The following is a 16,550-nucleotide window of genomic DNA, read 5'->3' as shown; positions in this document are numbered from 1 at the left end:
GTGTACATTCAGTGACAAAACATATTGTTTTGCATGTCTAGGACATTTAAATGTCTGCATATACAGTATATATGTATATGTATAGATATATGTAATCAGCTTTTACGATTAATGATTGCCTTGGCTTGATGGCAACAGCTTCCAAACACAGACTGGTACGCCACTACAATACATGAACGATGATTTTCTGTTGCATGTGTCTGCTGTATACATACTACCCATAAATGTGAGAAGTACATAACTATCTCTACCCTGACATTAAAGGCAGCTTGTCATCCATTGCTACAAACCGTCTCCTCTTATTGCCTCTTAGCTGTTTTCTGCTGAACTCTGGTCTGGCTTCTGAGCATCGGAACTTCGTGTATCCAAGGCAGGCTTCTCTGCACAAGAATCTTTTTTCTCAACCACCTTTTCTTCTAACGCCTTTCCTTTTGTGTGACCTAAAACTCTTTCCATGGAGTCCATGACCTCTTCTCTGAGTTCGTCTTCGGATTCTTCGAAATTGCTGTAAATACAGAGGCTATATCAAGTAGTATCATGGTGTGAAAATGTATACTTTAATCATTCATTAAATTATGCTTTTCAGGTTAACCCTCTATGTCCCTCATGACCCAGGTGAACCAACAATGGATTGGCACAGGCTAAGGCAGATCCAGTTCAATGAACCAGACTGCTTTTTGTAGACACAGACATAAGATAAGACACCTTAAATGGCTCACTAATCCACTAAAGATCAGGGCCAAGCCTGGCATTGAGCTGGAGCCCGCACCGACACACCGGGCCCTGTTAGGGCCACTTTACTGAAGAAGTATGCACGTTAAAGTGCTTTACTATGTGTTCCTGCTGCAGTTAGCATTCCTTTCTGTGGTTCAGCAATTCTTACAACTGATTGGCTTCTCCAAGCCTCCAATCAGTGACAGGAATGCCCTAATTGAAAATAGGAGTGCTTTCTGCGCATGTGCACAAGAGATCTGAACAGGCCCCTACCCCAACGCTGGAGTTGACTGTGGACATCTACATGACATATAGCTGGGGTGGGGAAAGGGGTAAATGCATATGCACAGGGGTCACCTTGCGATTTCAAGGTGCACATGATGGTTGGAGTGTCTATTGATTAAGAAGGCCTTTTACCATATAAAACAGACCCATGCTTAGTCTTATCAGTAAAACTCTTACGTATCGTCATCGTCAGATCTTGGTTCTAGTCGCTCTTCATCCAAGTCATCCTCTGATGCGTCATCAGTTTCCACATCTCCCTTCACTGGAGGCCATTGCTTCAAAGTTCCATCTAAACAGAAGAAAAGGTCAACTTATTTAATGGTGGTCCCAGATTGTTTTAGATGGAGCGAATGGGTCGGTCAAAAACAGCAGAATACAGAGAACTACTTCTCGTGTAACGCCTGCTTATGATCTCACCGGTTGTGTATTACATTTCACAGAGAACCAGAGGAGGAAACATTTTATTCTCACCACACACATCTTCATGATGGATAATGGAGTTATCCATCTCCGCCTCAGCCAAGGCTTTTAACAGCGTAGCAGGTGCCATGTGTTTCCACTGCTTCCGATTTATGGGCAAGTCATCAACTGGCAAAACAAAAAGTATGAGATGTGGAATAGTAATTAACCTAAAATGGTAATCTCATGACTGTATTTAGTAGACTGCTAGGTACTGTAAGCTCGGTTTACTGACTCCAGCATTAACCAGTTTGTTCTACCCAATTCAGTGCATCGTTGTGTCAGGGCAGATGACCCTGATTGGGTTGGTCCAGCGTTCCAATCACGGTCAGCAATTGGCTATGATTCCCAGGAACTCTGCCAAGATCAGCCTGAGTCCCCCAGGCTTTGACCCAAGTTTAGATTGGTCGTTAGCCATGTTCACATGTAAAGCGAGCATTATTAACTTATGCTGTGCACTACTTTCTAAGGAGACAGATTATATGTAATAGTACATACCAATTATGGGGCTATAAAATGCTACTTCATCAAGTTCAAATACCCATTTTATGATATGTGTAAATATCCGTAAGTCTATCCTGATCACGTCTAGCTTCCAGTAACCTTTGCCTGTCAAACGCTAAATTGGATTTTGTGTGCTGGATTCTTGTCTTACTGTATGTAGATTCTGTGAATCACTATTCTTTATCTCTACCGTGGGTTTATACAAAGAACATTTGGGATTTCCTGCTTCCTGTAGATTAATCACACAGGCTCGTTGTTACTTTTGTCGCTCCTCACCACGGTCAATGTCGGCCACGGTGTCGTTAACAGACGTGACGTCAGCCGCCTCTAGAATATGCAGCAATGTTTTAGGAACTCCTGGAGTCCACTGTTTCCGGTTATCTGCTGTTTTATCACCCAGTTTGGTATCATCTACAAAACCACATGAACAAAAATACAATATTATTATTATCTGTTATTTATATAGCGCCAACAATTTACGCAGCGCTTCGTAAATTACATATATACAAGGTGTATGACAAGACTAGGATTAATATGTCACTTCTTCCTTATACACGGGACACAATAGAAGAGACGGGTGATTTTACACTTGTATCCGCACTAATGTGATAAGCTAGAGAGTATTTCTCTGTAATTCTATGGCACCTATCTACAAAAGAAATACAATACTATTAAATGTATACGTTCTAACAAATGAAACATGGTCTAGAGATAAATTATGCATTTTCTGATGTAATTTGGTGTATTCCTTTTGGAGATATTTCGTTAATCCCTTAGAGCGCCAGCTCCGTGCGTGGAACCCCGTTAGGATGCTAGCTGCCCCCCCCCCCCCCGTGCATGTAGTGGTATTCTAGGAGCCCGGCAGAGATCATGCCAATTGATTCTGTGGTGTAGTGGGGTCTTCACCCACCTCTCCCGGCAGTCTAGAGTGTTTAAGTTTACATGCAAGCCTTTAAATGTCTTACGATTAAATTTAAACACTAAGGCTCCATCTGGGGAAGAGAGAATGCTTCCGATTGATCCGGTTTAACCAGACTTTCAAGAATATCTAGGTCTTTTCCCCTGACATATTATATAGTTCAAACTGGAATAGCCGCACATTTATAGTTATATGCAGAGTCACAGCAAAATACACAGATTGACAACTCAGATTATATTAGCACAGGAGAGCTATCCAGACTATACATATTTTATCTGACCTGTTACTATTGGTAAATACACTTTTTTATGGCTATTTCGCAAGTATAATTGGTTTGATTTGCATGTAGGGAGAATCAGCCTGGCATGTATACCCGCTATACTGTATGCATGACTGTTCATGGTTAAAAAAGTCTGTTGTCATCATGTTTATGATTTTTGCTCTTTGTTTTTGAATCATTTTGAGATTAATAGTCTTGCTTATGCTGCCAGTGGCAAACCCGCTGTTTATAGTAATGAACACAAGGTCTGTAAAGAATGCTTTACTTTATTGGAATGCTATATTTACCGTCATGCTAGTACCTAGCAGGCTAGAAGGGGTAAAAACCCCATTAGTGGTGGGTGTAGATTGTCAAAAGCCTACTGTACTTGGGATGACATCACAAGAAGTTACAGTATAAAGACAAAATACCAGAAAGCAGTGGACGGGGCAATTAAATACTAGGGCTAGACAAGGTTCTATGGCGACTGTAAAAAACTGCGGTTTGAGATATCAGAGTATCCCTGTTAGTGGCCCACACTGGCTGAGATCAACAGAATCCGATGTCCTCACACATGAATGAGAATGGGGAGCTCCAGGATATCATATCATATGCCAGGATATTATATCATATATGCACAGCAAGTGCTATAGATTCAGATCTTGCACGTATGGAGAAGAAAAGAAAAGGCGCAGAGGCGCAGAGACCGGGGAGAAGGCATGTGAGAAAGAAGACTGATATGGAAGACTGATATAGAGAGAGGAGGACAAGCCATAGGAGCACAGTATGGAAAGTGTGTGAATAACCTTATACAGTCTAACAAATGGAATAGGTCCTGAGAGAGCAACTAAACTGAAGGCTATTACCTGAGTCCTGTACGGCACAACCTTTGTACATCTCACTCCAGTTGACATCCTCGAGTTTCTTCCCATGATCAAATGTCAGAGTATCATTTAGTAAATCAGCTTCCTGTGACGATACCACAATGTCAAAATCAATCACCATTAGGAAGGCAGGAGTACTATCTGTGTTATCCAATTTAATCTAGGTGTTCTCACTACAAATGGGAAATTGCAGCTTAAAGACAAATCTTTTTTTGCATGTGTATAGATCAACGGAAAATGCTTCATCTAGCCACATACAAAAACCTAAACACACGGTGTATCTGAATTAATTGCCTTTCATACCGAAGATGTTTGCTTGACCTATACTATTACACATGCATTCACACGTCCTACCTCATCCGCTTTGGTGTCTTCCTCTTGAAAAGGTTCGTGTAAATCAATTTCAAACTTCACTCCACCCTACAAAGCATCATAAACTACTTATTTCCTCGTAAGTATCATACCTTAAAGAGTACTTCTTGACTAAATTATGGCAGAACTACAAAACAAATGTATAGATCAAGGGAAGATTTTACACGTTGTCTCCAATCGTCTTGTGTCAATCCCATATTACCCACATAATGCAGAATAATTGCTGGGTATCAAAGCATCAGAGGTGTTGATACGGGGTGGCTAAGGGAGCTTAAGCCCTGTATGTATTTTTTGGGAGGTCAGGAATATGGCGCACAAAGTCTAAAGTTCTCTTAAATCTATTATGGACCCTTGGCCTTGTATGACCCTAGAAAATCTCCTGCGGGGTTCAGGACTGAACCCCTCCTTATACACAAACCTTAGGATGCTTAAAGGACGTCATTGTTTTTTACATTAATTAAATGAAATAATCCTTTCCTTTAATTTTCCTTCACATGTCTATTGTCAGAAAAAGGATGACGACAATACATTTCAACCCCTTTTTACTTTGAGCTATATATATATTTCAGCTCTCTTCCATATAACCAATAATGCTACAGACTTTTAGACATTTAATTTGATAGAAAAAAGCATCAAATAAAAACAAGTGTGGGCGACATGCAAGCTGTCCTGTGATTACGTTCCAAGTGACAGATTAGAAAAAACACTGGTTTCAAATATATTAACATGAATTCTAAATTTACAAGAAACTATTCCAATTATACATTTAAAATACATTTATCAGAGGTTGTTAGTTTATACAAAACCCTGTAGTGGAGGTCCAATAAAGTATCTTGTATGGATATTAAGCATGGCCCTCTAGGGCAATAAGGCTCAGGAGCAGTATTCTGAGGAAGTGTGATTGTATTTACAAGTGAAAATTATAAAAGAAAAGCCTAACACAATCGGACCACTCTCTCTCACTACATTTTGCTGGCCCAGACCAACCAGCCTAACTACTCACTTCACTTCCCTGCCAGACCCAGCTAAGCCAGGCTCTGGAAGCCTCCCCCAGACAACACTTGGGTCCTGGCAGCTTTGTGCCTTTCATGGCTTGGGGAAAGTCTTCTTCAGGGCTTGTCCTTGCTGGGAGCTCAGGGGAAACAATCTCTCCTCGCTTTCCTGCCGCTGATGGATGCAGATCAGTTGCAGGAAACATAAGAACATGAAGAGTGTGTTCTGCAGCAGCTCTGCATCTGCAGCTTCTCGCTAAGGCAAGTAATTATTCAATTCTATGTATATTCCTGCATGTTAAACAAATTTATAAGAAAGTACTTGTAAAGTAGTTAGTTTCAGATACCAGAAATCATACCTTGACTTTATACTTTTCTTCCAGTGCTTTTCTTTCTTGTCTGTTTTGCACAGAGATTTGAATTAAATGTTTTTCAATGTCCTTAAAGACAAACAGAATGTTATTTTTGGCACTTAACAGGTTCCACATCTAACATGGAACCTCCATAGTAGCAAGTGACACAAAAGGAGCATTTGGCTTTATTTGTGATCTTTCCACTATTACCTCCGCCGGCTGTGGGGTATCAGGCTGGTCTCTGTGAGGTGTCCCCTTTCCATTCCTCCCTGGCTTCACTACGTAGGTTGCCTTTGGAACCTTAGGGGCCTCCTGTATAATATTATATAACATGCAATATATGATTATTTCTTTTGCCAGCATAATTCATTTTTTAAACATCTTGAATAGCAATGTTCAGTGGGCTCCATTCACAAAACGTTATAGCTAGTGATTGCGGTATCTTAAAGGGGAAGTCTCATAGAAATCATATTTTTCTTCATGAGGACAAAATACAGTGCTGTCATAAATGCGATGTTCAAATAAACCCTTTATCTGCAGACCAATAATGCGATATTTCGAGTGACTTTCCCTGCTCAGACACTACATTGAGATGACATTTTATAGCAATACTAATGAAGTCTACTTCTCCAGAATTTCATTAGTCAGAGTGTCCGGCTATGTGATTAGTACTGAGCAATTCTATTGGTTACCACTAGTCAGTATGATAAGGAGTCAGGATGTTTGTCTAGCAGATTGGGCTGAGATAAAACACATGCTAATGGCTAGTCATGTGAAAAGGAAAGTACACCCTCTTTGAATTCTATGGTTTTACATATCAGGACATAATAATGATCATCTGTTTCTTAGCAGGTCTAAAAATGAGGTGAACAACAACACATGACATATTACACCATGCCATAATTTATGCAACAAAAACAAAGCCAAAATTGAGAAGCCATGTGTGAAAAACTAAGTACACCTTTAATAGCTTGTAGAACCATCTTTAGCAGCAATAACTAGAAGTATTACATTTCTGTGTGACTCTCTAATTCTCTAGCACTGTTGTGGAGGAATTTAGGCCCACTCTTCTACAACGTTGCTTCATTGAGGTTTGCGGCCATTTGTTTATGCACAGCTCTATTAAGGTCCCACAACAGCATTTTAATCGGGTTGAGGTTTGGACTTTGACTGGGCTATGGCAACACCCTGATTCTGTTATTTTTTAGCCATTCTGTTGTAGATTTGCTGGTGTGCTTTAGATCATTGTTGCATGAACCAATTTTGGCCAAGCTTTACCTTTGCATCACTATTACAGCACTATTAGTTGTCAAAACAGCTTTTCGGCGTGAAGCATCTTCCTCGCTTGAGTTCTTCCAGTCCTAGGGTATTTAAACTCTATATTTTTTTTTATCTCTTATTGCTTGATTCTTTATTTAGCTCACCTTGATGAAGACCCGATCAGCTGTAACACTCATATAACTGCTTTTGTTCCAATGTAATTAATGAAGATTTTGTTTGTAGATCTGAGTGTGCACTGCATAGTCGACCATGCATTAAAACCCAATGTAAAAGGCACTGAATATGGGTCACCAAATTTAAATGATTCTGTTTTATGAGATGGTGCTGCACATCATAAACGATAAGATGGTGCTGCACCTGGGTTACATTATTTCCTTTAAAAATATGTCATTAAGATCGAGCCTCTCTCACTGGAATGAGAGATAATCCCAGAACGGGATCTAACTTTTATTTTCATTAAACACATACACACACACAAACAATTGTATTTACCTGATAGCCTCCTCCAGCTTTGACTTTATTTTCTTTCACTTCACTATAATACTGCTGGCGAATGAGTTCAAGCTGTTTCAGGTACTGTCAGGTAAAACATTATAAGTTATCACTGGGCATACGGCTAAGACAGTTCATCTGATGTTAGGAAAGGCTGATACTCAGGCTGATAATTAGTTGAGGCTCACTGCCCTCACATGGTAATTCTGTAGGGAGAGGAACCGCCTGGAAACAAGCTCTCTATATATTATTATAATTATTCACTAATCGAGAATTGTAAAAATAGTTTGCAGGAGTGTTGTGGAAGTGCCAATACTGGAGGCTAGTGAATATATGTGTCCTCAACAGCTGTCATCCACACCGACTGTGTTTTCAATTTACACTTGATAAATATTATTCCCTGGATAACCTGAAGACAACCCAGTAGGTGAAAATTGTTATGTAATAGTTGTTATGTCTTGTTAACCCATTGTACAGTGCTGTGGGATATGATTGTTATATGCCTGTTGCAGAACTAGCACTATCGTTCTGTCCCTTCTAGTCGTCATCATTCCTCAGGCTTGACAATCTACCTGGTTGTGAAGCCACTTCTTCTGCGCTTTCATGTTGTATAAATGATGAGATAAAGGCGGGATAAAGATTCTACCTGTTCTTCTTTCTCGTTGTTCCTGGGCTGCTGTCTCTGTGGTGTCCTCTCCAAGTGCTGTTCAGGGTGGATTTCAGGTCTTGGAACTTGCACTGGTTTGTAGAAATGATCAGCAGAGGATGGCCGTAGACCCTACACATTAAAGAAATACGTTGAGAATAGAATAAACATTGAGGTATAAATGGGCACATGCATGATCTTCTCTGTGAAGTCCTGCTTTCAGAAATGAGGTCATTAGATGCAACGATTATTCATTCTGAAGATTAATATCTCACATTTGTCCTTTGGCACTGAATGCTGTTCAATAATACAAATGTTTTATTAGACACATTAGATTAGAAACAGCAGACAAACTGCTATCTTTAAACCACATTATTATGCAGTCTGGCATAACTGATCTTTTTGGTCCTTTTACTAAAGGCCAAGTTAGACCACTCAACGTTGGCAGCAATCTATCAACTGGTATTAAATAAAATTAGCTGGCTCCAACTTGACTGGACTTGCCATCTGGAGTTGGTGGGCTCTTATCAGCGGCTGAAACATCGGCTTAATGGAACATGCATTGAAAGCTGTTAAATGATATGACCCACGGGAGACATTGGGGAGACATTGGAGAGACCCCCCCAACTTCTCTTAGGGTAATGTGCTAGAAGTGAGCCACGAAGTCAGTGTGTCTTTGGAATGGATCCACGTGGTACTACACCCTTGCCAAACATTTCTGTCTTTGCCTTAACCTGGCACATCATCGATCACAAATACGTGTAAGGTACGGTATGTGGCCAGTGCACCACATAAAGGAGAAAGGGAACATACATAGTCATGCTGTTAGATATGTATTTATTAAGCACTGACAGTTATAGAGCTTAACAGTTTATAGCATAATAAATGGGAGTTACAATAAATACAGTAGTCTGCATAGAAACATAGAATCCGATCGTAGGAGCTTTTGGGGGGTTGGCAAACACATATGGGGGGATTATGCAGAATCCTTCCATGCGTTTGCAAGGAGGACCAAGGAAAAACTTAAAAAGAGACCACTCCCACTCTTATATCCATTTAGTAAACACAGAGTTTATTATAGTCGTATACTGACACCTTGTGCACAGTGCTGGTACACCATCATTTGTTGTTACCTCCTCCGTTGTCCCGCGGGTAGGGGAGCTGAGACGCAGCCCGCGCGTCCAGCCCCCTGCTCGTTCCGTCGGCGGGAACCGCCGCCAGGTCCGTTTTTCGGATAGACGCGCGTCCCCACAGAGATCACTGGATCCTGACGGGGCGCGCGCCTCGACGTCAGGAGGCTAACTCATAAATATTCATGTCGCTTCTTAAAGCGACATTTATCTTTTTTCCTCCTCCCCCTAATTAGGTGGGTAGGAGGATCCTGTTATTGAGAGGGATATTTAAACCCTCAGTATGCACTTCACCTTTGCCTGTGACAGTGCCTTATAGCCTTCACTAGCGTTCCTTGATTTGTTTGATATTTATTGATTCTGACTCCGGCTAGTTTTTGACCTTTGCTGTTTGCTGCCTGCCCTGACCTCTGCTTGTGACCCCGACTACTCTTCTGCCTGACCAGGAGGCGCCTTCCCAATTTCTGCAGCGAGGATCCTCTGCTGTATTGCAGACGTGACATTTGTCTAGTTTGATTTATTTTATAACAGAGCGAGCTCTTATTCTCTCTTTGTAATGCAGTGCATTGTAATAGGTGTTGGAAGCCGTAAATGAATTGGAGGTCATGCTTTGAGAACCACAAAGGATTCACATAAGGTAAGAGAAATATATCATAAAAAAGAAATAAGTTTTTAAAATACTCACCAACTGCTTCTCTACCTTTATTCTATATAGCTGTGCTTCCTGACGTCTCTGTAAATACTCTGCTGGCCTACAAATCAACAGATGTATTATTAATCAGCTCATATAAATAAAAGGCCTATCCACAATATATAGTCACAACATTATACGGCCATTGCAACTAACAATTTGTGGTCAGGGGAGGGCTGGCACCTTCTGGTCCAGGGGGACAACTATAGCCAAGTCCCCCTCCTCATCAAAAAACACACACTTAATTAAAATATAAACAGATTACCTTGCAGGCTTCTCCTTGAGTGCTCCTGACCCCACCTATAGCCCCGTCCGTATATAGTCCCACTTCTATAGGCATAACCTCAAAGGTGTCTCCATTTGGACACGTGTAATGTTGGGGGGTATGATAAATGCTTACCACTGTTGCGGGATTTGGATGTCTCTTTGTTTACAATACTCCTCAACTCGCTGGTTCATCTGGACCTCGTAGGCTCGCTGTTGTACGTTGTTCAACTGAGCGTAGTAGTGGCCGTAATTCCCGTGTAATCTGACCGCAGCTGGTTTCTCGGGGACATCCAATCTACGTTCCCAATACTGAACAACAACAAAAATATGTTATTATGTAAAGTTCCATAGCTGATGTACTCATACTGTAATATTCATAATGTAATAATACCCAGTATAGTCTGTGATATATTCACAGTATGGTGAAAAAGAACAACACAGCATTGTCTCTAGACCGTGGTACATGTACTTTAACGTTTCTGTTCATTGTCACTATAAGTGTATGATTTATTGAATGCACAGGGGGTCTTGTATAAAATACGAGAAACCTTAAAACATCTACTAGCACAAAATCCAGAAGAAGATCCTTCCAGGCACCGCAGGTAGTGCTATACTATAGCAGAATCACGAGGGTAAAACATGTTCCGCTGTCATTCCTCACCTTGGCCATGTGCTGCTGGACGTTTACAGGGGACTTCCATTCATTCTTTTTTGGTAGTCCGTCTCTCCTGGGAGGTGTTACCAACTTGGCCCTCTGTGGATTCAATTTTAGCCTTTCCCCTTTTGTAGCTTACAAAAAAAAAATCCATAATAATTTCATTAAAATAAACTGTGAAATGAGAGGATGTTCATATTAGATTGAAAGTCACTGATGTTCTGTGTAAATGTTGTGCATCAGGCTTTGAACACGTGTACATGTACAGGCACTAGCAGCAGAGCCAGAACTGACATTTTATTCATTCGATGTTCCCTCCTTCATTCATTCGTCCTTTCCTGGAATTCAGAATGTTTGGTGGGTATGTGCGAATCACAGTGTCTGCAGCTCTAAATGCCACATTAACATGTACAGAAACAGCAACAAATGGGTTTATAAATCAACTTGTGTAAAAATAGTACTTAAATACCTATTAACAGGTGGAAAAGTCACATACAAAGTCTAATGAAAACCCTGCTCCATGGCAAAACCTCATAAGAGCGTCCCATTTTGTGAACTGGACACAAATGGCCAGATTGTGGTTTCTGTGTGTGCCAATTGTGTTTCAGGCAAGCATGTTCCTGGTTGGGCTAGTCCTCAAACTGATAGTCTCCAGGGTGCTTGTAGATGTCGATATTCAGGATGAAGAATATACAGTGCGTGGGGCTGTACTTTTGGACATTACCTGGAGACGGTCTGGGTGCTGGGGTACGGCCGACTTTCGTTGATGTTGGCTGTCTCTTTCTGTGTAAGACTGTGTGGCTGAATTCATCCTGAATTTGCTGGAGATAAAAACAACATAAACAACTAAAAAAATCATATTTACTCTTTCCAACGTTACCCTACGTGATGCATTCAGTAGCGACAGACACTTACCTCTGGACTCAGGAACCTGTTTATAAGCCTTTCCAAAAATGGCTTCTTTAATATGGAGGTGATCGATGGTCTGTCGCGTGGGGATATTTTAAAAAGCTGCGATATCAGGATCCGGAGGTCGTAAGAGTATTTCGAGGAGAGCGGCTCGTAGCGACCTCTACAGATCTTCACCACCAGCTGGTGTAAGCTACCTGCTTCAAACTTTACAATAAAAGTCAAACAGAATGATATGAAGTGGGGAATAATCCTCACAAATTAAATATATAGTGATACATATCTTGGATATAACAGTAGAAACCAATGGCATGTTCCTTACTGCGTCTCACGTGTAATACTGGGACCCAAAAATGCCCTTTATAAACACACCAAAAATGGACAGAAACTTATTCAGATGTAGAATTTGGTCCGGAATATATAAATGTGATCAGTGGCTTAAAACTAGCTTTTCCCGGGCGGTGCGGCGGGTAGTCGGTGGGTACATCGGCGGGCACGTCTTTGAATCTAAGGAGCACATTTAACATTTGAAAGTATAAAGAGAAATGCTTACGGGATGCTTTAATGTACACAGTTCATACAGCACACAACCTAGAGACCAGATATCCCTGAAACAGAGAACAAAAGCATTAAAACACAACCACAAATAGAGCGCTAATCACATCTGTACAAAATAAATGATGCTGCGGGGGGGGGGGGGCATTTCTAGGGACGTAAAATCTTTTTAAGATCTGTCTAAACTAATTGGTAAAACAGAATTTGCCAAATCATATCATATGTTGCTAGTAGATCAGTGTCAGGCTAAGGCCCTCCAGTGGCCCCTGGGCTCCAGCGGCCACCTACCTCCCAACTACAGTAGCCTGCACAGTGCGGGGGTGGATTACCCATTAGAGCACTGAGGACCCCCAGATCTTGCCCCCCCCGGCACATGCCAATGTGTATAATGGCTAATTCACCAATACAGTAGATGAGTTTAGTTGTATATTATATACATCCATTTATACATCCATATATACCCTGTAACCGCGGTGTCATCGTAAAAGCAAAGAAAAAGTTAGGCTACTCGCGTTGCAAATAACCGTTTCTCCCTCTGTTTGCAGCGAACGGATACCTTTGCCTTTTAAAATATTTATGACTTTAAGGGCTGAATTCACATTTACAAGAAAAACGCTAAGCCCTGCTAGGTAAGGTATAAGTAAATCGCGACATACGTCTTGTTGTTATAAGGCCGATTCTCACAGATTTCAGGTGAAAGGTAATAAGGCGTTCCAACGCGGGTACGAGCCAGCTCCATTGTGCTTTAAAAAGGAAAGAAATGTATTATGCATTATTATGTATTCTACATTTATTTATATAGCGCCAGCAGATTCTGTAGCGCTGTATAGTGAAATTCTTGAGTTGATGCACTGAAGTGACCGGTAAACTGGTGGGTTAGTGAATACACCCTCAGGCAATGGGGTCCACTATGCACACATCCCTAAAACCCTGAAATTCTACATACAGCATCAATACCTCCTTAGCATTATATTAAATAGCAAGTCTAAGGAAAATAACAAAATAAATAATAATAAAAATAATAAAAAATATAATACAACTGTCGTAAACCGGAGGAGCCGCATTATTTTCCTGGCAACCTTGTTCTGGATTTATTTAAGATTAGAAAATATAATCAGTTGACCGATTATAGAATCAAAGCAACGTAAATAATGCCAAACAATGTTAACTAGCTCTAATATTTTAATCACCTAATTAATAATGTAAGATTGTTTAAATGCCTGTTTTAAAAGGAAATACGTTTGAATCATTATGATAGGACTAGTATACAATCAAATACTTGTTATAAGCTAGAAAGGTTTATGACATGACGTCTGCTTTAGGGGGTTAATCACCAAGGTATAGGAGAGACGAGGGACATTTCTTTCTATGGACCAGTCAGTGTATGGTTAACCATTCACGCTTACTTGTTTAAGACTCTCGCTATGCCAAAGTCGCCCAGTTTGGCAACAGTCCCGTTACCAGAGAGAAAGATGTTCTGCGGAGAAAAAAAGAAAGAGTAACCGATCGCTTACGCCTGCAATCTACGGAGACAATAACGGAAAATATCGCATGTACCTGCGCCTTAATATCTCTATGTAGGACTTTCCGGTCGTGGATATGTTTAAGACCCAGGGAAATCTGCACAAACCAATTCAGGATCTGCAACAAAAACCCCAATACTCAGAAAAAGGAAATAAATAAATAAATAAATAAATAGAAAATACAAAAAAAATAATAATAATTTATGTTTAAAAATGGAAATATTTCTATTTCTTTAATAGAACAGAAGACGGTAGCCAAGTCGATGTGTTTTATTGGCTCGATCACAAACCCTTGGCAGAAACACTTCTGAAAGGCGAGTCTTCCCCCTGCCCTACGTACTAAAGCTGACGGGAGTCTAGTAACTCTTCCTGCAGTATCAGTGACCATTTCACGGTATCTAACATGTCCTTAGTGTTCATTTCTTTAAAGTCTTACGGGTAAAATGCAGCCATTTTGTCAACTGGTCGGTTTCCACATTCACGGTGTAAGAAAAACAAAAAACAAGAAATTCAGGTAATAACGGAATTGGCTTTAATGCTCCTGAAATGTTAATACATAGAAGAAAATCTTATTCATTCCATAACTTAGCTAAGTTAAAATTAAGAAGGTACATTCCTTATGCCAATGTATGTTTGGACCCAAAAGTCACGGGCATATCTGGGAACTTGTTAAGCGAGCCGACCCTGAGACCCCTGACACCCCTATGCTGTGACTCACCAAACGTGTTAAGCAATTGGCTCTAATACCGGTCACCTGCATTCAAGCAGGGATATTCACCATAACAAACTGGTAGCAAAAGCGCCAGTTGGAAGTCTTATATATAATCACAGCACCGTGGAATAAAAAAAAGGAGTCAGATACAGACTGCGACGCTTAGAATCTGCCCCTTCACCCAGGGATTGGGGCAAAAAACCTGAGACTTGGTCAAACCCTGACAGTCCCTATGTATGGTCTCCATCAGCGCATAAAACCTTGAAAACATTTAGCGTTTTCTTCTATATGGGGGACAGATTTGTTTTTTTTCCTCTTTCTTGATGATGGTCAAAGTCAGACACTTTTTGAATATATTTGAATATACAGTATATTAACTACCTGATCTTCATCAAAAAGAAGCCCTCGTTGTCTGTTTATTCTCTTCATCAGGTCGCCGCCATCACAATACTCCATGACGATGTATAACTTATTCCTTTCTGGGAGAAAAAAGAAATTGCTCGTACAACGACCAGCCTGCTCGCTAAACAAACAATATCGTGCAGACACCCATAACTGGAGGCGTAATGAATTACATTTATTCCAACCGGCAATGATGGGGCGTTCATGTGATAATTAATAATATTATATTTAGATATTTTCACTCAAATGATGCTTCATGCTCTATGGAGTTCCCACCAGCTGACCTTCAACTGCAGTGAAAAATGTTACGATGTTTGGATGCTTCATCTTGGCCAACAGGGTCACTTCTTTGTGAGAAGCTTCCTTTTCTTTTTGCGGCATCTAAAGAAGAAAAGAACAATAAAATAAAAAAAAAAATGAATAAAATATTCTTGGGAAGCCATTCATTAAAAGGACAGACCCCCTAAAGAAGAAGGCATATTAAAGTAGTCTGTATCCAGCGCCGGGACTGTCTAGTGGGCTAACGTATCTCCAAACAGGGTCTGAAAAGGGGCAAATGCAGACGTGTGGGGTGTGAATGAGATGCCTGGAGTGTCCCTTTAAATACTGTTTTATACCTTCCACAGGGATATTCCCACCTGCGGGATCCGCTCCCACAATACACATCAGCCGACAGCCACGGCAAGCGCACAATGGGCATCTACTGATGGGACTGCATCTCAACCTACTTCCATCCAACTCTCACCCACCAACGCTGAACACGTCTCTCCCTCCGCGTCTTCCATGCACATTCCAGGGCCATGCTTACCGCGGAAGACGGGAGCTTTTACTTGTCCAAAGGCTGTTCAGTGTCCCCCTTGTAGAATTTGGATTCAAAAGGTCATCAGTCCAGCATTTCCCGGGACATAAAGAGGTAAACGTGGGACCCAGGACCCCCAGGTGAAACCTTAACAGGTGGCAGCCCATCGCTGATCATGGATAGTGGAGTGGAAATGTAGTTATGCCCACCAATAATATATGGGCATTGGTAATAATAATAACGCGGTTATCTTGGTAACACCGCTTACCTTCAACAGGTTAATTTCCTTGATTACGCAATTCAGATTATCAGCCTTTGCTCTTGCGAGGAATGCTTTTCCGAACGCCCCCTCTCCAATCTTCCGAACAATCTCGTATTTATCCATTGCGTCTCTAGCGCTTGTTGAAAAAGAAAAGGAACAGATCATAAAATAACCAAAAAATGCATTTTTTAAAGGAAAATGTATGATACAGAGTGCCTGATTTTATATTATTACTATTATTATTGCTATCTTTTATTTATATGGCGCCTGCAATTTACGCAGCATATGTTCTAAATATTATTATTATTATGAACAAAAAAGGGAAAAGAAAAAATGATTTAATCGTGAAATAAATGAATAGAGCCTTATAATTGGCTCTATTTTCATTTCAAGGAGTTATTTCTGATCTAAAGTAATAGAGTTTTCTTTTTATTTCTTCCCTAAACTCCCTTGTATCCCTTTGTGGATTATTAGGGGATTTTTAA

General features: G+C 40.6%; 1 protein-coding gene across 1 annotated transcript; it reads right to left on the bottom strand.

The window, feature by feature from the left end:
• Window positions 1-309: 309 nt before the first annotated feature.
• Window positions 310-16,188, bottom strand: LOC149286493 (serine/threonine-protein kinase Nek5-like). The gene is made up of 20 exons (XM_089493918.1): window positions 16,072-16,188; window positions 15,289-15,385; window positions 14,984-15,081; window positions 13,925-14,008; window positions 13,774-13,844; window positions 13,024-13,110; window positions 12,366-12,420; window positions 11,819-12,019; window positions 11,628-11,724; window positions 10,910-11,037; window positions 10,382-10,557; window positions 9,976-10,042; window positions 8,161-8,292; window positions 7,515-7,598; window positions 5,748-5,828; window positions 4,007-4,184; window positions 2,239-2,373; window positions 1,471-1,587; window positions 1,177-1,288; window positions 310-505 (listed from the first exon to the last, which is right to left on the bottom strand). The coding sequence occupies exons 1-20, from the start codon at window positions 16,186-16,188 to the stop codon at window positions 310-312; spliced, it is 2,313 nt and encodes a 770-aa protein (XP_089350044.1).
• Between the last annotated feature and the right edge of the window lie 362 nt (window positions 16,189-16,550).

The sequence above is a fragment of the Sceloporus occidentalis genome, unplaced genomic scaffold (assembly GCF_023333645.1).
Source record: "Sceloporus occidentalis isolate IW3139 unplaced genomic scaffold, rSceOcc1.0.p SCAF_68, whole genome shotgun sequence".
Classification (NCBI taxonomy): Eukaryota; Metazoa; Chordata; class Lepidosauria; order Squamata; family Phrynosomatidae; genus Sceloporus; species Sceloporus occidentalis.
The sequence above is the reverse complement of the archived record's forward strand: the minus strand, read 5'-3'. Positions and strand labels throughout refer to the sequence as shown.